The sequence below is a fragment of the Pteropus medius genome, unplaced genomic scaffold, assembly GCF_902729225.1.
Source record: "Pteropus medius unplaced genomic scaffold, Ma_sr-lr_union100, whole genome shotgun sequence".
NCBI lineage: Eukaryota > Metazoa > Chordata > Mammalia > Chiroptera > Pteropodidae > Pteropus > Pteropus medius.
Genome location: NW_024340696.1, coordinates 28,295,615 through 28,319,813, shown reverse-complemented (window position 1 = coordinate 28,319,813; position 24,199 = coordinate 28,295,615). Strand labels below are relative to the sequence as shown.

At 37.1% G+C, this 24,199-nt stretch overlaps 1 protein-coding gene and 1 pseudogene across 1 annotated transcript in view; both read left to right on the top strand.

Annotated features, from left to right (window-relative positions):
• Nucleotides 1–24,199, top strand: part of METTL24 (methyltransferase like 24) — a 95,418-nt gene that overhangs the window by 42,480 nt on the left and 28,739 nt on the right. Inside the window, exon 4 of the mRNA XM_039870309.1 lies at nucleotides 9,588–9,816. Coding sequence (XP_039726243.1) covers nucleotides 9,588–9,816 — 229 coding nt within the window. The remainder of the gene's footprint in view (nucleotides 1–9,587; nucleotides 9,817–24,199) is intronic.
• On the top strand, nucleotides 16,464–17,440 carry LOC120608481 (endoplasmic reticulum resident protein 29-like; annotated as a pseudogene).

The window sequence follows — 24,199 nt, the reverse complement described above, 5'->3', positions numbered from 1 at the left end:
ATACCCACTCACTTTGGTAAACAGCTAGGGTGCGAGAGAGTTCTAGCAGGATGGACAGATAGGTGGGGAAGCTTCCTCAGACCGAGGTTGCTCAGCCACAGAAGCATAGAGCATGGGACAGTGTGGCATTAGACTGCAATCGGGATGATGCTCCTGGATTTGTGCATTGTAGTGACTCTGATGACATGATTGGGGCCCTGTATTTTTTTATGAAACACCAGAGGATATGGTGTTTGGGCAGAGTGTGCAGAACATGAGGCTCAATTTAATTAAGTGTTGTTTTCTAATGCAAGAGACCATGATTACATCTCTGAATTCTAGAGTCAGTGATACACCACTGCTAACTAATGGTTAAATCATAAAAACAGTGCTCTGTTCTAAGGGAAGGCTTCAGATCTAGCTTTTTATGGCAACCCCCAAACCATATGCTTCCAGGAAGCATATCTTGCAGTACAAAATTAATCTAAGCAACAGTTGCTGTTTTAAAAAAGAAATATTAAATATGTTTTAAAATCTATCTATCTCTCTAATCCTCTACCTATCTATTTTTGAGAATAACATAAGAACCTGAGCTCTGGAGATTCAGACTTTAGAATTTCATAACAATAGTATTTATAATATTTATAATACACACACATCCATACACACACACACACACACAAATGGGGGGGTGGATAAAAGCAACAAAAACACAACTCTTTCTTTGAAATTTTACCTTTCAAAATAATGGTGATCAAAATACAGTTGATCATTGAATTGATTCTTGCCAAAGGTCCCCAAATTTTAAGGGCTCTCTTTGCCAGGTTCTATTGAAGGGTTGGCAAAAATGCTATTCAAGCTTTTGGGATATAAAATTAAATAAAAATAAATCAGATCCCTGTAAGTTAAATAACTAAAAAAAATTTTAGAAAACATTTTCTTCCTGGAGTCTATTTTCCTTTGTCTAGGCCTACTTTCCTTTTATATGGCTAAAATTTGTTTTTATATGGCTAAAAGGAGAATTAGAAGAGAGAGAGAACACAATTCCTGTAGTTGAAGCTTAGGTAGGAGTTATTGCCCTCACTTATTCTGCTTGCAGGAGGGGTGATTGAAGCCTTGTCCATAAATTAACAAGAAAGTTTGAAAAATCGATATTTAATTAATTTTTAGGAGCTCAATTTTACTGAGTACTCTTAGTTGTTTTCAAAAGCTAATGTCTATCAACAAGATAGTTAATAAATGGTTAAACAGGAAAAACATTGTGTTTTATTTTTGAACTAGGAGAGGAAAAGAGGGATATTAACAGAGAGGTTGAATGGAAAAGAATGCCTTTCCATATCTGTGCAAGGTGAAGTCTGTGGAAGAAGAAGAAATGCTTGAAGAGTCATTTTAATATAATAATACCATACTCCCCAGTGTTGGCAAAGGAAGAGCAGCTGAACCTCAAAGCCCTAATCTTGACTCTTAATATTTACCTGACTCTTTCAGGCCTCTGGCTAATCGTCAGTGCTGCCTCTCTGGCTTTGTTAGGAGTGAGGTTGGAGGGGCTGCTGTTTTCAACTTAAGAGTTCTGACCCAAGAGTTGCCTCTTCCCGTGATTTGCTAAGGCACAGCGGAGGCCAGGCGGAACATTTCACTGGGGCTTTACAAAGGGCTTTCAGTAAACTCACAGGACCACTGCATAAGAATCACTTGAGGAAGCTTATTATAATGCATGTGCCCAGGTATCAGCTCAAAAATACTGATTTTACAGATCTGGAAGAGACTCAGGAATCTGAACTTTTAAGTACCTCCCAGGTCCATGAGAAAGTGGGTGGACCACACCTTGAGAAACACTGTGGGAGAGGCCAGAGTTAGGTTCTAATGGTGTTAAGAGGGTGTTGTAAATGAGAACATGTGAACGTCCCTATCCTTTCTGTCATAATGGAGGTTCTTAGGGAGAGGTACACACAAAGAGCAATAGCGGATGGGCATTATCATACCACTTTAAGAAAAATACCCTAGGAAGCTGTCCTTGAGCAAATGGCTCAACTTTGAGGTCCAGGCATGCTTTAGGGGCTCACAGAACTGCCCTGGCCTAAATAAATGCTTGCAGGAGGCAGGGTATGGAATAGAGCGCCAGTGGATGTGCTTGTCCTCTCTTAAAAACAGGCCCAATGAACACACTGAGCTCTAATTAGATTAGAAACTTCTCCTCCCTTGGGTGAGCGGGTGGGGACTAGGAGATGGGCAGGCAGAGGCATAATTTTCATTTAGATGCGGGAGAATAATAGGAATGAATTACATAAATTAATATATTGACACACCCAGTTAATAAATGTATTCTGTACTAGTTGCTTGGGTGAAGACTCAATCCCATTTATTATTATTTTTCCTTTACAGTGGTTGTAGTCAGAGTTACTGGGTAGAGAAAAAAGAATATAAATGTATAGGGTTTCATTTTTTAAGCTTTCCTCTAAAATGTCCAAATCCTAGCAAAATAGGCATCACATAATACACTATTTTCAGATTAAAATTTTGGAAAGTCAGTAAAATAAAGGACTTGGGCAAGCCTAGAATATCTTCTTCAGAAGAAAATTGTTTGCTGTTATGTTTTCCAATGAATTAAAGCAACGAACCTCAAAACATCCTTTGCACGTGGAATGGACTGTTGTCTGTGATGTGACAGCAAGAGCTGCTGCATGATTCGTGGAGCATGGTGATGACTGTGAGAGTTTTGAGGGATTGGGGGAAATACTGTTGCTCAGTAAGGTAAATACCTTGGCCATCAACTTGTTTTCTTTGGTTCCAACAGCCTCAGCCATTCACACTGTTGGCCTCAAACGCAAGTCAAAAATTCCTTACAGAGTACATTTACTTAATGTGCATTTGAAAATAGAGCTTGCTTCTGCTTGACTTAGGTGCACATTCCCTTTAGTTTTCTTCTCTAATTTGACGGATGAGTTAAGAGAAGTGCATCGGTTAGCTCAGGGAGAGCCTCCTTCTTGGCTGGGGCCCTTGCTCTTCTCTCTGAGGAGAAAACTTACTAGAACATGGTATCGCAAAGAGTCCTGCCCTATAAACAGAGACTAGGGTTTAATTTCACTTGATCTGGATTAGCTGTTTACCTTGGAGAACACATCTGGACTGTGGCCCCACTTCATCTGCCTGAGATAAAGCATCAATAATTTTGTATCCTTCCGAGCCTACTGCGCCTGTGGATGAATCTCACAACTTCTGATGAGAATGCTGTGCGTAACAGGCCTCTGTGTTCTGGGAGCATTGTTCTCCATGTCTGGAATGCCCTTCTTGGTCTCAGCCTCTTAATCAACCTCTGTTCACCCTCCAAGACTAACACACTTCTGCAAAGCCTTGCCTGACCTCTCCTCCCTGCCATCTTTGTTCCTGATTTGTTCTCCCCTACGCACTTTGTGCATATGGCTATGGCAGCTCGTAATGTCCTTTCGAACCTGCTAATGGTCTTCACGAGGTTACTTATAATCTGGTATTTGGAATTCTTCTGAACATTTTCCAGCAGTCTTGTGTTTCCCTGAGGAGGGGCGTAGTTAGCAGTGGAGAAGGATATAACTCTCCTGTTATGGTTTCTAGGGATCGGGGAAGCAGTAAGTCCCTACCTACCATTTATCATCCAGCACTTTAAATTATTCACATTGATTTCCAATCCTTACAGATTGCATGTGATCACGTGAACACGGACAGCCTGACTACCAACTCCAGCCCTGCAAAGAAGCCCTGGTTGGTTTGTCTCGATGACAGGTTTGGCTTAGCTCATCAGATCCGCAACAAGCAGTGCCGTCTGTATTCTTTAGGGTAAGTATGTTTCACAGCAGAAGAAAGCAAAAACAGTTCTGCATATAACGAAGGCCTTCTCAGTAGCACGAAGTTATGAATGGGTGCAGTGTATAACAGGTGGTACACTTTGCCTCCTGTCCTTATTTCAGACTCATCTGTCTGTTATGTAACAGTGGCTGCTTGCAGATCACCCAAAGTTGTCAAGGCTACTCTCTTTCCCATTCTGCTGGTAGTAAGCTGGCAACTTCAATTTTCAGCATGATGATGATCTTCTTAGTGAAGCCCATGATTTCCAGCTAGAATTAATATTTTTATTATAAAGAGAGAGAAAAATATTAAGGATGCACCTAGAAAAAATAAATTAGAAATTTTATACACTGTTATGATTAGTGACCCAAGGCAAATGGCCACTGCTGGATTTCTATGTTTTTTGCCAACGGCAAATCTGTGTATACTTTTACATTAAAAAAGAAAGAAAGAAAGGAGACTATTATGAAAATCATGAAATTTTGTCAAAATTGTGGGAAATATTGATATTCAGTTATTCAGGCTGAAAATGACTTAAATGTACAAATGAATTTAGAGAGCTTTTTATAAAAGGGTGAATATAAAGTAATGAAATTATTTCACCAAATACACCAATATTAATTAAACAATCCTGAACTTACAAATGATACATGTCTCCAAAAATAGGCAGAGGAGAGTTATTTTTGTTTGGAACACCCTGTTCCATAGACTCTTTGTAGCAGCTGGTGGTTAGGTTCTCAGGCAAGGTCCCTGAGGTCCTTTAGAAAGTACTGGGAACCACAACAAGTGTCATATGCTTGTTCCTCACCTGTAGGTTTCATTGCCTCTATGATTTACATTCAGGCCCATGAATGTAACCAGAATCCTAGATGGGAAGCGTTAGGGGCAGATCCAAAGGTCCTAATAGAGGATCCATTACTTGTCAGACTTTACACTTGATCTTAGCCAAAAGTCCAAGAAGCGATTGTCAAACTTTACCAAACAAGACTTCTTAGTTATAGTCATTGTGGATTTTTTAAAAAACAAGGTTCAAATAAGAGTTTCAGGAAAATAGAAACATTCTTCTATGGGTTAAATGAAGAACGGTGGTATATATTAATGGAGCTTGGTAAGCGGTAGGCACTCAGTATACATGTGCTACGTAAATGATTGCTTGAGGTAAGGAGGCTAAGGAAGGAGGCTGGTTATGCTGTAATTTAAATTTGGAATCTTGAGGATTAGTAAATAAATTGCTTAGCCAGTCGATTATAATAGAGCTCTTTTTCTGGGAGCCCACCGGCTCTGCTTCAAGATTGTAGGAAGAATGGGAAGTTGTGACAGTAGAGTTTATTTTATATCATATTAAAAATGTATGAAAGTAGGTCATAAAAATAGTTGCATAGTACCACATGCAAATTGGAGATCTCATCTTGGTCTTATTTTCTTGCTCTAATCTGCATTTATATTTTGCTTAATATTTTATACCCTGGAATAATTTCATTTAAAGACTATAACTGAGTAACATGAAACTGGGTAAGCTGTTTTTGGAGAAATTTTTAAAATTCCTTTTTGCTTTTCTTATACTTCAGAGCTATTAGATAAGGTAGTTTTGCTGTAAGATTCCAGATTATTACATACAAAAACATAGTTTCTTATTTTCATTTATATGTTCACTATTCAAAACCAACTTTGTAATCACAGATAAGAACAGTTGAATTCCACTGAGGAAAGAAATGAATAGATTATGAGGGTCAACACATTTGAAACTCGAAAATACTTAATTAAACACTGGAAATTAAAGATAATATTTCTTGTGCCCTAAAAAAGAATGCTTTGGATTGTGGATGTATATGTTGCTCGCACTGCTACTCAGGACTGAGGGTTCCTTTTCTCAGGTGAATTGCTTGCCTGGGAGGCAGGTAAATAGCCGGCTGACAGCATCTCAGTTGATGCTGAAGGAAGAACAAAACCCAGGGCCGAAGTGGAGCTCTCGAAATGAGGTGCAGGGACAGGACATGTGGGCCCTGGGTTCCCAGCATCTGGGCTGTTGAGATAGTCGTGAGAGAGGTGGGGAGGAATGTTGGAAGGTGGGCCATATGGCCCTTACATCCAAGCCGTATGTGCTCCAAGCCCCAGGGCTGTGGCAGCGGCAAGACCATGCCACTGCTATGCCCAGTCTTTTCCATCCTAACCGAGGACGATGGATGCAGCTGCAAGTGGAGGTAACTTTCCTGGAGTGAGAGGAAGGGATCTGAGGACATAAGGATCAGAGGACAAAGGCTGATTGCCCTGCTTCCTGATCCGTTTCTTACCTTTCTTCCACCCACAAGAACTAGAGCAGGTATTACGTCCACCTTCTCTCTGATGTCTGAAATCTTTTTACTAGGAGTCGAAGCTTTTTTGTTTCATAGTTAATATAAAAGACATTTTTTTTTCTGGAAAAGTGCACTCTGTGTAAAGTTCAGTTGAAAATTAAAATCAGATCCTTTTCAATTTCGCAACGGGGTAGAATAGACTACGATAGGAAAGGCACTATAAAAGAAAGTTATGTTATGGAGAAAGGGAGAGAGAAATGTGGCTTTGGATAATACCATCTACCGAAAAACTTCAGGTAGGACTCTCTCTACAAATGTTCTTGTGTGTATAGTGGAAGGAGCTGGTGGGGAGGGTGAGGGTTGTGGGAGGTAGCTAAAATGAAGTGGAAAAAAAATCACCTATTTCATCCTTCATGTGAAAGATTGTATTTCAGGGGTAGAAGTGAGAGTGGAAGAGAAAACTTGAGAAGGGATAATACATAGGCAAATATTTTTCATCTCTTCCTTAGTTCTCTAGGCGGTTGCATCATTTGCTTTCAAGACATAAATTCTCAGCATAAGACAGAAGAATGTATAATAGATGACGCATGGTTAGGCAACAAGAGCCAATATTTTATACAGAAAATCTGAGACTTCCAGTTGCCATGAGCATTTTAAGAGGAATGAATGAGCTTCAGAGCCCAAACTTTTCATCTTATACTATTTTAATGAGCACAGCAGGAGCTCATAGTATATACGAATGAGAAACCAGAAAATCCTAGACAAATTTAGACAATTTTTTTCCTAATTGGACCCCCATGAAATTTTAATATGATAGAAATACTGTATATCTTCATGTAATGTATCTATGGTTTGTAAGAAAAAAAGAGTAAGTTTTTTGCCCCCCCCGCCCCCCAAGAATCAGTTTTTGCTCCCTTAGGGATGAGATCATCCCCATTGAGAATATATGTTTTAGAGGAAATCTTGGCATTTCATGCAATGTTATTTAATAATAATAATTATAATTTTTAAATCTACTATTCAATGTTATTTATGCTTTGAAAAACCTATTTCTTTCCCTCTAGTAGTTGGCAATTTATAGATCTAATTCTAATAACTTTAATAATTAGATAATAGATAATCTAATCATCTATATCATAATAGATAATCATTTGTCCAGATTCTCTGATTTCTGCTGGGATGAAGAATGGACTATTGAAAGTCCTGGGGAAAACCCTAATTGTCTTACTTCTTCCAGCTCTTCTGCTTTCAGTGGTGAGGGTTAAAAACTTTCCCTGTATCTGTTCTGATTTTATTTTTTTAGTTTTTTTTTTTTAACAGCTTTGTTGAGATATAATTCACATACCACACCCATTTAAAGTGTATGATTCAATGGTTTTGGGTCACTATGGTCATTTTTACAACATTTCATCACCCCCCAAAAGAAGCCCTGTACTCAGTAGCAGTCACTCCCAATTTCTCTCCAACCCTCTTTCCCACTTCTGCCTCCTAGTCCTAGGCAACCACTTATTTGCTTTCTGTCTCTGTGGATTTGCCTACTCTGGACATTTCATATCAGTGGAAGCATGCAATAAGTGGCCTTTTGTGACCTTTTTTTTTTTTCCATTTAACACAATGTTGTTAAGGTTCATCCATTTTGTATCATGTATCAGTACTTCATTCCTTTTTATTGCCAAACGATATTCCATTGTATAGGTATACTATATTTTATTTATCCACTTGTCAGTTGATGGACATTTGGGTTGTTTCCAGTTTTTTGGCTATTATGATTATGTTGTCATAAAAATTCAGGTACAAGTTTTTGTGAGAACATTTGTTTTCATTTCTCTTGGATATATACCATTTTACATTTCTACTAAGCAATATATGAGGCTTCCAATTTCTCCACATTGTTGCCAACACTTATTATTATTGGAATTTTTGATCATAGCCATCAAAAAGATAACCACTTTATAGCCACTAGTGGACCTGAAGTGGTATCTCTTTGAGGTTTTGATTTGTTTCTCCCTGTTGGATAATGATCTTGAATATCTTTTTATGTATTTAACTCCCGAGTTTTTGATTCCTGGGGAACATAAAGGACACTCACCTTAATACTCTCAGGACTCTTTTAAAAAGAATAACCAAGGACCTGAAACAGTGCCACATCCATTCCTTCTACTCAGGTAGTCGATCTGCTGCACCAGATTAGATAATGGTAAATTTGGGGGAAAAGTAAGGTGGAGATTTCAATGTTCTGAGCTGTGTAGATTCAATAGGAGGTTGAAAATAGATAATGAAGTCTCTTAGGTGAAAAGAATATAGAAGGGGTTGGGAGAGGAATGCTGAATGTTTTTCTAGGCCAAACAGATCGAGAGAATTATAGTTGAGGGACATCAGAAGGTTGACAGGCCATGGGTCCAGTGAGAAAAAGCAGTGTAGTAGGTGTGAAAGGAGAGGACAAGTCAAATAAGAGTATTGAGAATGTCTATATGGATGATCTCTATACTGAAGACTTATTTTAGTTAACTAGAACCATATAAATACTAGTTATCCAATGAGCTAGTATATTTCTAAATTATAGAATAGGTTGAAATAGTAGAGTCTAAGAGAATGACATATTTCTGTAATGTGTTCAGGTTTGGCCAATGTATTATAGATATTCTGTAAGATTCTGGTACCTTAAATCATATCTTAATTATAGGAATTTGGGCAGAGAAGCAATAATCACCACTTTAAAAAACCAACTCTGGGTTAATTTTATGTTTTTCATTCAAATTGCTGCTTTAATCAGAGTGATGAACCTTATATCACTAAATAAGGAATATTTCTGAGTAAATTAAAATTTTGTAGGTATATGAATTTTCCACACAATGTGCTACCTGTTGGGTACTTAAATAGAATTTCTTTCCCTTGTTTTTTGAATTTTAGGTGAGACCCCTCTTCTGCTTCCTGAGTACTATATCCAGGAGAACCTATATAGTTGTTTTTTTTCTTTAACTGTACTATTTTAAAATACATTCTGTTTCTAAGAAAACAGCTGTTGTCTTTAAGTCAAACTGCATGCACAGCACTGTGGCCATTAGAATGGAGAAGGATTACCTCATTAGTAGAATGCATCTCTCCCTAAGGATCTCAGCCTGGGGCTTTTATTTTTGACATATTCAGAGAAAATCTTTTAAGATGGCGGATAGTTTTCTTTGTTTCATCGCTACTGTGGTTTGCATTTTTTTTTTTTTAAAAACCAACTTGATATGCTTCTACATGTTTGAACATGTGATTCTCTTGTTTGCATTTAGCAGATAATTTCTCTACTCCCTCTTATCCAGAAGCTTTTAGCTACAATGCTTTTTGTGAGAGAAGGTTTATTGAATGTGTACAGTTAGCCATGTGTTAAAATAGAAGAAGGCTTGATATAACTAAGAAAACTGGCCTTGGAACCGCCCTTTTGTCAATCCACCACTTTTTGCTCCATTACATGTTTTTATTGTTGATGTCCATCCTCTGTCTTTACAGGTTGGGAAGCGATGATACCCATTTTGAAGTTAGCATGGCCAACAATGGATGTGAAGTGCATCGTTTTGATCCTAGTGTTAAATCAGCTCACATTCTGGAGAGTCAGCGCCTTTGGCATCACCGCTTGTCCATTGACTGGCGGGACCCCCATCCAGCTGTTGCTGCCCAAAAACCGCATAGCAACACCAGAAAACTGAGAACCATTTTGAATGAATTTGGGCATCACAAGGTGAGATTTTTTTTCATTTACTTTCATAATTTAATAAAGTAAACAAACTCATAAACTGTTTTTTTTTTAAATGCAAACCAAGGATTCGATAGTTGAAAGGTCCAGTTTTAACCGTACCGATCACCTGTCATTATTTATAGAGTCATTTCTGTAGACATGAGGTTTTGGCAAGAATAGAGGCATTTAAATTGATTTGAAAATTTTTAGCTGCCGTTGAGTAGTGCTAAGTAAGGCTTTGGCTAAGACAGGGCAGAGAGACTAAGAAACCTACCTCTGGCATAGGCTCCAGAGTACCATTTCCGTTACACAATTGATTTAAAATTTCCAGACAGAGGAAACCGCTTATGTCAGCCTCAAATACAAAAAGTAATCAGAGCCAGGTTTATGTTTGATAACAGATTGCTTGTGTATCATGTTTCTCACTGTTGTAACAATTATTTTGAGTCTCCAGGCTCTAAAGAGGTCAGAAAATATGTGTAGTTTTTATTAAAATGTACTTTGTAAAGTTGAATGAACATCACATATGTTGCAACTGATATAATTATGTCAAAAGATATCAAGTTTCTACAAATACTTTACTGTGAATGGCTAGCAAAAAACTCAAACTTTGAACTATGTTCTTTAAAAGCAATTTTTAGTGTGGAACGGAGCTAACTGCATTCTGTAGGCAGATACTAGAGAAATTCTCCTGAGCATAGTTGGCTTATGTTTGATCACCAACCCTTCTTGAGCTTGGCCTATCTTAGCTTATTATTCCCAGACAGAGATGGCATGTAATTTAGAACATGCCAGAATGGGTATTTCTGAGAAATGTTGTACATGGAACATAATTTTCAACTTGAGTTTGCTGCTTGATCTTTAAAAAAAGGGCTTTTCCTCTGCATTGTTTTTCTTCCTTCTCCCCCAACCCCACCTTAAAAATAAAAAACCCAACTACCTTTAATTGGACAGCAGGAACTTCTTCAACCGCAACTTCAAAGAACTGCTGTTCTTTTAACATGTGATTAACTATTGATTTGTATTTTTGCTTTGCCACTGAGAGTAACTAGCATTTAATATTTAGGGGCCTTAATGAAAAACATATAGGATTTTGGAGGGTAAAATCTCTGAACAGAACCCAAAGAAGTGAGAGCATTTTTCAGAACTTCATTTTGTTTTTGCCTTCATAGACCTGTTTTTCACAGCTGAAAATTACAGGCTTGATTCTCTAATATGTCAGCTCTAGATCATTCAAAGAGCTAAGCACTGATTCTTTGTGCTCATTTAAGCATTTTGCAGCTCCTCCTTAATGCTCTTTACATCCTGGCCCTATCCACCCCCACGTTTCAAAGAAAAGATTGAGGATAGAAAAAGAGGTGAAACTCAAAGCCATTTTGCTTTTTTCGATAATATTTTAGCAAAAGATTTCCTAAATGTGAGGATAAAAATTAGACATTGAAAATGATCTGTGGATGTAATTATCTAAACCACATTGCCTATGGAAAATAGGTTTTCAGACAACCAGGTTTGCACCTGAATTGTGCTTGTTCCCCTTTCGTGGGAGTTGAAGTAGGCAAAGCATGAAGCCTTTACAATACTACTCTTGAGGTGGCAGAAACATTTACATTGGTACCTAGAAAAGAGAAATGTTTTAGAAATTTCTCGTATTACTAAGGCTACTTGTTTTTATTAAAAACATTAATAATATCACTTAAAAATAGTTAAGATGGTAGGTTTTATTTGTATTTTACTACAATAAAAGAATATGAAAATACCCCAGTAATAATGAAAGTGATTTGGCTTAGAACTGCCAGACATGTTTTTGCTGCTTAAAAAAAAAATCCCTTGTTGGAGAATTTAAAAGAAACTGATATTCTTTGTATATATATATGCTTTAGAATAAAAGCAAAACTAAACCCTTCGGTGAGTGATCGTTCCCGTTAGGAATTTGCTTCTAGGAGGGGCTCTGCAATGCCAGATGAAAAGAAACATCGTTTCTGGCCTGTAGCTGCAAGGTCTGTTTTCATTTTTCTGCATGTGTATACACACTGGTAAATAGGACATGGCTCTTGCAGAGAAAGCAAATAGAAAACACACACACACACACACACACACACTAAAAAAATGGCAGTGCTTTTTGCCTTGCCTTCACTCATTTTTCTGAAAGTGACTATGGAAACCAAAGGGTGTTCTTTTGCTTTCACTTCATGACTTTAAAACATCTCATATAGATGTTTTCCATGTTAAGCTGTTACTTTTTCTTCTCCTTATCATACCTTGATTCCTGCCATTCAAACGAAGATGAAGGCAAAATGAAAGACAGTTTTCTGAGATGGCGACAGATGCACATGGCTTTCATACTGCTTTTAAAACTCTTTGGTAATTTTAACTTCAAACCATAAATCAAAAAAAAAAAAAAATCCTTTCTAAAGCATCAAGTGAGAGCAGCTTCCTCAGCAAAAGCACAGGAACCAGAAACCCAGTCTGTCAGGGAGTAATATCACCTGAATCCAGTATTATTTGAAATGATTAACTGTCTTTGCTGCAGTGCTTGTTAGTACCTATGCATGAGAATTTTTCCAGAATATGACTAGAATATTGAGTCTGAAATTTCTGCTCATATTAATCATAATGTATGTTTTTTTCCTAAGGTCTTTATTACATAGATGATCCAGGTTAGTTAATGAGAAATTATTATTATTTTTAGTCTTAACCATGCTGCTGATGATAATATGAGTAGCAGGACTGTGTTAGAGCTTACCTCTGTAAACTCCTTAAGCTAGGTTGGAGGCATGGGTCCTTTTGTTAATTTTTGGCATCGGGCAAGTCTTAAATTATTCTCTTTTAAAATGCTCAATTTCATTGTCAGTAAAACTGAGACAGTGATCCTACCTAAATGGATCGTTTTTGAGAATTAGATCAGAGAACACTGTGAAAGGCTCCAGCAGAGTGCCTGGCATGAATTAGTCATTCGATTGTAAATTTAAAGAATTTTTATTATCAATTTCAGGACATTTTTACTGAATTTCACAGAAATTGTTTTCTTCTTTGTTTTCAGGAAAAATATATTAGAGATTTCTCTGGAAATTGCTAACTGCACCTAATTCCAGTCAAGAGTTTTTAGTGAAAGCTTTGCGTGAAACTGAAGGGCAATTGGCCCTTCAGATGTGGTCTTCAAGAACTATTACTGTTTGCTGCCTCAGGGCACTGAACAGTTTTGTAGTGATTGTATAGAAAGTAATACTGTGCTGTATAGAAATTGAATAAGCTGCTGAACATTAATACAGAGCAGATGTAGACTAAGGGGTACGACTCAGGTGGAGTCAGATTTCCTGCCTGCTCAATGCAGAGGAGGGGGACCTCCCTCCCCTCCCTGGATGCTGCCTCAGAGGCTGAGTGTCAGCGTGGCCTTTTATGGGAGGGGCAGGTTCTGCCTGCCTGCGCGGAGAGCTCACCATTGATCACGAAACATCAGTTCTGCTGTATGGTCCCTGCTGTGTTTGAGAGAATATGGGTTTTGAAATTAAACTCCAGAAAGTTTCCTTTTCCTTCTTTCTTATCAAACTGGCAAATATAAACAAGATATTGATACGTTGGAATGCTTTTTGGGAATAATACTGATGCTTTGCTGGTGGAGATGGAAAATGATAGACTCTTTCAGGAAGAAAATTAGATCATGTGTATATATGATGTCATTTCTATTCCTAGAAATCTTCTTTGCCTTAAATTCTAATTTGTCTGCTATTAGTTCTGCCATTCCAGCTTTTTTTTGGATAAGTATTTTTATGAAATGCCATTCTAGATTCTTTTATTTTCATTTTTTTAAATATAATTTTGATGTAAGTGTAGCCTGTAAGAGTGGCATATTCAATATATGCTTGGATTGTGTTTTTAAATCCAGTCTGATCATCTCTGCCTTTAAACAGGCAATGTTCATAGCTATTGTGAGTACTGGCATATTTGGACAATTTTTACTCTTTTAAATTGGGCTCTTTTGATTTTCTGTACTTTTTCATTCCATTCTTGCTAAAGCTTGTTTTTTTTTTTTTTTCCCCTTCGTGGCTACCCTAAATTTTAAGTGTATATAATTAACTATGCGATGTTAAAACAACATATAGAATTATCAGTATTTTTACATTCCTCCTAAATACAACAAGGATCACTGCAAATTAATTATCTATTGAACATGGCCAACCTACACTGTTATTTTTCTGGAGTTTTATCTTTTTTTAAACATTTTTTTATGAAAAAATTTCAAACACAGAAGTTGCAAGTTGCAAGAATAATGCAGTGAACTCTCATATATTCCTTACTGAGATTCACTACTTGTTATATATATATATGTATATATATATACATATATATATATCAGAGGGCAAATGTGGCAAATACTATATATATGTATATATATATATATGCATACATACGTATGCATATATATATATAAATATTTGTATTCAACTTTGTCTCTGCAAATTTAAAAAAACTCAATGGAAATCAATGGATAGGTACTTTCATAATACAACTATCTGTATATTGAGTTTAATCTATTTATGTTTATCATGATTGCTGACCTATTTGGATTAATTGCTTCTTACTTTGGTATATCTCAACCCAAGTTGGCATCATAATTATTGTAAAAACAGTGGAAATACTCTTATTAAAGTCAAGGGAAAATAAGGATGTGTGTCATCATTAAAAAAAACTAGATTAGAGTTCTTTTTAAAACTTATTTTGTGATAATTATAGATTCACAGGCAGTTGTAAGAAATAATGCAGAGATTCCATGTACCCTGCCCAGCTTCCTCCAATAGCAAACTTATAGTATGATATCACAACCAGGATGTTGACAGTGATACAGTTTGGATACAGAACATTTCTAGCACCATAAGGATAACGTTGTCCTTTTAGAGCCATACCTACCTTCCTCCCCGCACCTCTTTCCCTAACCCCTGGTAATGACTAATTTGTTTTCCATTCATATAATTTTGTCATTTCAAAAATGTTATATAAATGGAATCATAGAATGTGTAATCACCATTGTTATTTAACACAGTTTTCAAGATAATAGCTAACAATTAGAAGAGAGGAAGAACTTTTAGACATAAAATTTAAGAAGAAAGAGGTAAAATTTTAATTATTATATGCACTCATTGGCAGATAATACGATCGCATACTGGAAAACTCAAGAGAATTTAATGAAAAACTATCAAGAAATAAGAGAATTTCATGAGTTGTCTGAATGCAGTATACAAACATGTAAAAACTGTACTTTTATGACTAACCGGTTAGGATGTATAAGGGAAGAGAAGACACCATTTACAAAAGCAATAGAAAGAGATAAAAATAAACTTAAGATATGCAAAATATACAAGAATAAAATGTTAACTAAGAATTTGAAAGAAGACTTGAACAAATTAAAAAACATAGTATATTCTTGGATAGAAGAACTCATCATCATAATGTTAATTTTTCTTAAGTTACTCTATTCATTTAACATGATCCTAATAAAATGGCCAGTAGGATAATTTTTTTTTTTTTGGTAGAATTAACTAAGCTGATTCTAGAGTTCATATGGAATTAATGAGCAAAAATAGTCAATCAAATTTTGGCAAAGAAGAATAATTAAGGAGGTTGTTAGGCCTATGAGATATTAAAATTTCTTATAAATCTATAATGATTACAGAAAAATGGTACATTTGCATTAATAAACAGATTAATAGACAGAATGAAAATCCAGAAGTAGATCCAAATACGCGCAAGTTTGATATATGATAAAGTCGTTATCTTAAATCAGTGGGAAAGATGGATAGTTGAGTAAAAGTTATGTGGACAACTGGGTAGGCATTTGTAAAAAATTAATTTTGATCCATTTCTGATGCCTTCTATCAAAAAAATCCAAATCAATCAAAAAATAAATGTTTTTTTTTAAACTGACACTATAAAACTACTAGGAAAAAACTATGGGGAATTAAAAAAGAATCCTGGAGTAAGGAAGTTATAAAAGAAGAAATGATTAATTTGATTACATATAAATATAAAATTTCTGCCTGGTAAATATATCAAAAGCAAAATTAAAAGACAAACAACAAACTAGAGAATATTAATATTTTCATTGGTATATAAAGAGCTTCCACAAATCAATAAGGAAAAGATTAGCCACTTAATAGAAAATTGGATAAAGATGGAAAAAACAGCTCACAGAAAAAGAAATACAGATGGCTCATATGAAAAAGCATTCTAACTTGCTCATAGTAAAAGAAATACACTTAGATTCACCTATCAGATTATCAAAGATAAAAAGTGGCATGAATGTAAATTAGTACAATCTTTTTATGCGAGACAGTTTGGCAATATTACTACATTGCAAATACAAATGCCCTTTGATCCATCAATTCTATTTCTATGAATTTACCACATGGCCACACTCCCATATATGTGAACTGATTTATGAACAAGGTTATTTTTTGCTTCATTGTTTGCGATAGCAAAGAATGAGAAATAATCTACATGTCCACCATTGTAGAAGTGTTTAAATAAATTATTGTAGAGCTTTTCATGGATTGCTTACAATGCCCCATGAAAAAGGAAAAAAACAATCTTTATGTATGATATGAAACAATTTCTGAGATATATTTTTAAGGAAAGGACTGCCAGAATCCGGAGTTATGGCTGCCACCATTCTCCACGCCACTTCTCTCTCCCTACTATTTCCCCGTCTCCTGTTCTTTCTGTTCCTCTTCGCTCCACAGGGTGGCAGCGGCCTGCATACCAAGGGTCCCCTTCCCCTGGATACAGTCACTTTCTACAAGGTCATTCCCAAAAGCAAATTCGTCTTGGTGATGTTTGACACTCACTATCTCTACAGTGAGAAGCAGGATGAGTTCAAGCATCTGGCTGAAAACTTGGCCTCCTGGTGGCAGAGGTGGGGATCTCAGATTATGGTGACAAGCTGAATATGGAGCTGAATGAGAAATACAAATTGGACAAAGAGGACTACCCCGTCTTCTACCTCTTCCGGGATGGGAACTTTGAGAACCCAATCCTGCACAAGGGGGCAGTTAAGGTTGGAGGCATCCAGTGCTGGCTAAAGGGGCATGAGGTCTACCTAGGTTTGTCTGGTTGCCTGCCTACATATGATGCCCTTGCTGAAGAGTTCATCAAGGCCTCTGGCGTGGAGGCCTGCCAGGCCCTCTCAAAGCGGGGACAGGACAACCTTGCAAGTGTGAAGGAGATTGAGAAGTGGGCTGAGTAATACCTGAAGATCATGGGGAAGATCTTAGACCAAGGTGAGGATTTCCCAGAGTCAGAGATAACCCGGATCACCAACTGATTGAGAAGAACCAGATGAGTGACGGGAGGAAGGAAGAGCTCCAGAAGAGGTTGAACATCTTGACTGCTTTCCAGAAGAAGGGGGCCGAGGAGGAGCTGTAAAAAGACATTCCTGGGTTTTCCAGAGTTTGGTGAGGGTGGGGAGGGAGAGCTACCTGCTGGCTGTGAGAAATTCCTAGGATATAAGGGAGTGGTGGGGAAAGTGACACTAAACCAGAAATCTGAGCAGTGCTGCGACATTGATGCTGATATGACCGTGCTTGGGACATCTCTATGGCCAATCTGGATATAGCTGGAACATTTACTCAGATGGCTTGTGAAATTTCCCCTCAGAAGGAATTGGTGCTATAATGAATGTACAGCCCAGATCGTTGATATCTGTAATTCTGATCCAATTAAAGTGTCTGTGTTTTGGTTAAGTGGCGGGGGCGGGGAGGGGGGCCGGGTCGGGGGGCGCGGGGCGGGCAGAGAAGAAGAAAAGGAACTTACATTGCAAAGCAATTGCTAAGCAATTTTGAAAAAGAAAAACAAAGAGGACTTAACACTACTTGATCTCAAGACTTAATATAAGTGGTAGCCATCAAGAGAGCGTTGTACTGACATAAATATAGATAGACATATAGCTCAATGGAACACCAAGAGAATTTGGAAATAGAAACATGTATATGATTAATTGATTTTTTTACAAAGGCACCAACATAATTCAAAAGGAAAAATAATAGTCTTTTCAACAAATGGTACTGGAGCAACTGGATATATGTATGGAAAAAAAAAAAGAATCTTGACTTCCATCTCACGTCATCAGAAAAATTAACTTAAAATGTGACTTAGACCTAAACATAAAATCTAAAATTATAAAACTTCTAGAATAAAATATAGGAGAAAATTTTCAAGAACTTGAGTCAGGCTAAGAGTTCTTAGATACAAAAATTGTAAACCATAAAAACAAAAAGTTCAATTGGACTTCATCAGAACTAAAAACTTCAGCTCATTAAAAGACATTGTTAAGAACATAAAAACCAGGAGAAAATATTTACCACAAACATATTAGACAAAAGAATGTAGAAAGAACTCTTACAACCAAAAATGAGACAAACAACTCAATTTAAAAATGGGCAAAAGATTTGAACAAACACTTTACCAAAGAAGATGTACAGTTGGCAAAGCACATATGAAAATATACTCAGTACCATTAATTATTAGGGAAATGAGCATTAAAGCCACAATGCAATACCATGTCACACATGCCAAAATGGCTAAAATGAAAACATTGATGTTACTAAGTGATGATTAGTGTGTGGAGTAACTGGAACTCTCAAACATTTCTGGTGAGAAGGCAATCTCTTTGGAAAAGAGTTCAGCAATTTCTTATTAAGGTAAATGTACATTTATCAAAGATTGATCCAGCAAACCCACTCCTAAGTATTTACCCAAGAAAGTTGAAAACATAAGTTCACACAAAAACCTGCACTTGAATGTTCATAGCAACCCAGTTCATAATAGCCTCAGCTGAAAACAACCCCAACATCCAACAAGTTAATGGGTAAAGAAGTTATGATATGAATATACCATATACAACATACCACGTACCATTCCATCCATATATAATGGAATATCACTCAGCAATAAAAAGGAACAAGCTTAGTGATTCATATAACAATGAACAAATCTCATAGACTTTATATTGAATGAAGGGAGCCAGATTCAAAAGACTACATACTATATGATTGTCTACTTATCTGAGGAGACAAAACCATTCTATAGTGATAGAAACAGATCAGTGGTTGCCTGAAGCATGTGGTGGGGGAATGGAATAGGAGAGTAACTGAAATGGTCACAAAGGAACTTTTTGGGGTATTGGTGATTACCAATGGGTATATGCATATGTCAAAAGTCATTGACCTGTATACTCAAAATAAATGAATTTTATTGTATATAAATTATACCTCAATAAAAGCAAATTGCAGAAGAATGTGTGCAGATTCCTACCATCCTAACACACATAATTATTTTTATGTGTATAAAATCTCTGAAAATATATACAAGAAAATAGTGATACCAGTTGACTATAAGGAGAAGAACTGGATGGCTGTGTCTTTTGAATTTTGTACTTTGTGAATATTTTAAAGGTTAAAATATTTTAAATAGTTTTCCTTTATTCTCTACTCTGGAGAGAATAAATGTATTTTAGAACCACTCAGTTTATCCTCCTTGTCTCTTACTTGCTTTTTCATGTTTTAAAATATCAATCACTGTCCTACTTTTGAGTGAATTCCTCAGTATTAGCTTCCAATTCTTTAATTTCCTTTTTAACAATGTCCAGTCTAGAGTTTATATCATTTATTGATATTTTTAAAAATTACAATGACGAATGACTATACTTTTAACTTCCAAGATTTTGAATTGGTATTTTTCCTGTCCATCTGTTCTTTTCTAGTTTTGCATATTTTTATTTCAAAATGTATTGCCACTGCTTGCATGTTCATGAAAATAGATATTATTCTTATTGATTGCTTTGAGCATCCTAACATACTTATTTTAAACTTTTGTCAGACTGTTCAACAACACTACTTTAATCTCAGAATGAAGTAATGTCGCAGTTATTGCTTTGGTTGGCTGTTTCTCATCAGTTGATTTCTGTGTGTATTTTGGAATTTTTGTTTGCTGGCTCATTTTCAAGGGGAGGATTTTCATTTGGTTTCGCTTTTTTCTTTCCTTTTAGGTTCATCCTTCTCTGCCTAATGATTTTATAGTAGCCTTCAGGGCCCGATTTTACATAAGCATTTGGGGGCTCCTGCTCCTCCCTGTGAGATTGGGAGTATGGCCACTGAACTATTTGGGATCTGGCTCATTTGCTGGTTGCTAGGGTATGTCTCTCTCTTCCAATCCCTAGGCAGTGTCTGGTTTTAAGCCCCAACCCCAGCCAGTGGTTACCAGTCGTTTATTTCAGGGTCCTTTTTGACCCAGGGAACTGCACTCCAGTCCTTGGCTTTAATCAATGAATGTTGCTTGGCTGTTCTCTCATGGGAACACTTGTTGTTCCTGTTTGCTGTAGGACATGCACCCCCAGGACCACTGCCACCTGCTTTAGGGCAGGAGCCCAGCATGTCCCGGTTTCAGTTCTGCTCACTGCTCTGTGTTCTGTTCATCTTGTTTTTTAACTCTGCTTTGTCCTTTTTGTTCTCTTTCTCTCTTTTATAGTTCTCTTTTTTGGCTTTGTGTCTGGAATGCGCAGGAGTGTATCTTGCCTTCATACTTTTGTTTAAAGTCGACTTTAAATTGATTTACCTTTCTTACTTAGAATGATCTGGAGAAATAATATCCATGGACTCATGACTCAACTTTTCTAGTTATGTTTTCTAATATATATTAAAAATACCTAACAAATTAGAGACTTTGAAATACTTAATTATTGCCCCAAATCATATTCTAAACCAAGATTGCTCATATTTAAGGTGTATACGAACCTCTTGGGGAATCTAATTAAAATACAGACATCTATTCAGGAAGTCTGGGGTGGGCCTGAGAGTCTGCATTTCTAGCAAGCTCCCAGGTGGTGCTGATGCTGCTTGTTGGGGGACCATACACTGAGTAGCAAGAACTGTATCACAGTGTAAGAAACACAGGAGTGGAAGATATTTAACAGTAATTGGCAATGATGGGACTTGAACCTAGGTGATATTTCCCCAGAGGCCCAGCACCGGGAGGGCTACTTTGTGCTCTGTTGATGTCCTTCCCCCTCAGCCTGAGTCCCTGCCAAGGTAATGCAAGGCACAGATGCTGTGCTGTGCTCCAGATCATTTTTCCATTCTTATTCCTGTGCCAGCTTATTGCACCAGATTTTTGCACTAGACATGCTGTTTTCCTGGGATACATTTTTTTTTTTTTCCTCAGGAGGAAAGCTTCTTTATAAAAAATGTCCCCTGGTCGTCTGCCACACCAATTCAAGGCCCAGACATGCCTGAGTCTTAGATGATTAATGGTTTAGCTGGACCCCTGCTTCTCAGATGTGTGTTCCTAGCTAAGTTTTGTGTGTGGCTCAAAGCCAGAGACTCTTTATTGTGTGGAATCCCACAGTGACTACCTAGTGAAATGCCCAGGAAATGTACCACATACTTGTCAACTGGACTTTTTCCCTAGTATCTTTCTAAATAAAATGTGTAGGGTATCAAAGTTTGATTACTTCATCTTTTATACAACCTACTTCAGAATTAATAAGCAGCAGCTTGAGCCTCTGGAGGCCTTAGGCACTGATGTTTCAGAAGAACATTGGGTGGGAAACTCCATGGAAACAGGCTACGCTGTGGTAAAGGTAGGCTAGGTACCAGTGCAATCTTCTATTTAAGTTTGTTTATATTCCTTTTTCAAAGAGAGGTGAGTATCTTCCTGTGTATTCGAAGGCCACTTCATCTTGCAGAAATGCTATTTAATAATGATAGTGCTGTGTTTCTGTGAAAAAAGCCAGTGGCAATTTAAGAGTAATGAGTCATTCATGGTCTTGAATTGCAATTTGAAATGCAGAGACATCTTTTGGTCTCCTTCAATCTGCAGTGGACCCTAAGGACATGCCATCTTGAGAAAGTGAATTGAAAATGTCCACTCTCAACATTTAGGAAATGAGTTTTTGTACCTTTTCATTCTTCTTTAATGGTGAAATTTGCTGTGAAGCACAATGTCTGAGCTTTACTTAATGACTTTCAAACCATTCAGTGTTTAGTAAACACGTGGATACAACAGATTATAAGGCCCATTTGAAAATGAACTAGGTACATCTGGATTTAGTGGTGGTTTGTGTTTTCTTTGACGTGTTCTTCCCTTGGTTTTCCTTGGGCGGAAGCCATGACTGGCGAGGTTGTATGTGAACGATCCCCTGGAATCTGGAGACCTACTTTCACCTGTATAGCCCTGTGATTCTCAGATTTCACTGTTAGAATTTAAAACACTGAAAAATAACAGCAACTTGCCACAAACAAAGGCTCCAAGTTCAGGGAACTTGACTAAAATGTCAAATCCAAGACCAACCTCAGAGATTCTGATTTAGGTGGTCTGGCATGGAGCTCAGGAACCTGTATTTTTAACATACCCGACTCAGTTCTAACCTAAATGATGTGAAGATCACCTTTTAGGTGTGTTGACAGGACTTTAGTGGCTCAGCCTTTCATCTGCAAATCCTCTACCCCTTGCTGTGCATAAAACCCTTTAAACAAGAAGGTGTCTAGAGCCTGGCTGTTTACTCCTTCAGCTTCTCTCCCTGTTTCCTTACCAGTCACTGTGTCCTCTATGCCTCAGTTTCCCCTGTTGTAAAGTGTGTGATTCGGAGCCCCTGCCATTTGAGAAGGTTGTGCAGGCAAATAAACTCATGTCAGTGAGAGAAATGAAGGGCAAGTTTTCGTGAGACCAGAATTGTGATTTTATATAAAAGAAAGCATTATGACAAAAATTGTTTCTTTGAGATTTCCAAAGGGGCCATGTATTATTACAAAAGAGAAAGGTTTCACATATGGAGGAAATTAGCCTCCAGAGAGCTGACATTTGTTGTTGTTTGCTGTGAACCGGGGTGGGTGTATTTGTCTAAGAATCTTGCCATTTTGACAAAGTTAGGAATAAGAGCCAAGTGAATACTGAGAGAGCAGAGGGGCTCTAAGCTTCAGGTGCCCAGAAAGGTCTCCCTTTGTGTGACTTTCTTTGCTGAAGGAGACTGTGGGTCGGTAGAGGAATGTCATGTTCAGTGTGGCACAGCTCAGATTCGCTGGGTCACACGAATCTGCAAGCTCCTTTATGTGTTAAAAAATGCTAATGCCTTTTGACAGTAAGAGGCCCCAGAACTCGCTATTAGTGAATCCTCTGAAGGAGTGTATTCCTGAGCAAATCCTGTGAGGTCACACCCAGGCTGGATATTTCTGCCTCGGGAGCTCAGCCATGCCAGTTGAGGTGCCCAAGCATAACAAACCACCCATGAACAGGCTCCAGGGCTTTGGGAAAAGGCAGTTATAGTTTCATTTGGAGGTAAAACCTGATTTATTTTCCAGCCAGTGAAAATATCAGGAAAGGAAGGTTTCATTTGCCACTTTTTAGTTAAACACATAAGGACATTTTAAAAAACACAGATTTTCTAGTATGGAGTACCATTCAACAGTTTTGCGATTAAAATAATAATGAAACATTTCTTATAAGAACTTCTCTTTAAAATCAGAGCGATGGGTTCACAGCACACCATTAGAAGGAATTATGTAAAGCAGCCTCTCTGTTCCAAGTTTTATTTTAGGATTTAATTTATTCCAGATTCTGCAGGAAAAAACCATCCATGTGACAAGCCTGCTAACAGATGTCACTTTAGTTTTATAGCACATGCCTGCACTTCAGAGTCAGAAAATGGAGATTATTCTTTTTGCCTGCTGTTTATTACACAACTCGGCTTCCCAACACTACGCCCCAGAGGACAGCTGATTAACAATCTATGGGCAAAGCAACTTATCACCTGCTTTCATCTTCTGCAGTGTTGAGTGTAAGCTTTATTTCACATTACCCTTTTGAATTAAGAGAGGTGCTGGAAAGAGCAAAGGTGACAGAAAATGGATTTTTCTCTTTTAATATCAGCTAGGTCAAAAGATAGATTATACTACTGTGAAGAGAAATAAGAGAAAAAATAAGAATTATTCAACTACATAGAATTAAATCTATATTAAAATTTTTTGTGGTATTGGTAGATAAAACAAAGTAATTCTGTATGATAAATATTATGTCAGAATCCACCATAACAAAAACTCTTCACTTCTGCATATTCACAGAGCCCATTTCTCTGTGTTCACATGGCATAGCAATTATTGGTTTATATGTTCCACTTCTGTTCACATCCCCATTTGTCTGTCTGATCTGTCCATCTGTCTACCCATTCCTTCACCAATCTATTCATCCAATAAATATTTATTAAACATCTTCTATATGCAAGAACCTGTGCTTATATAATAAAGATACGTGGATAAACAAGTCTTTTTTAGTTAAAAAAAATTGTGGTAAAATACACATAACATAAAATTTACCATCTTAACCATTTTAAGTATATAGTTCACTA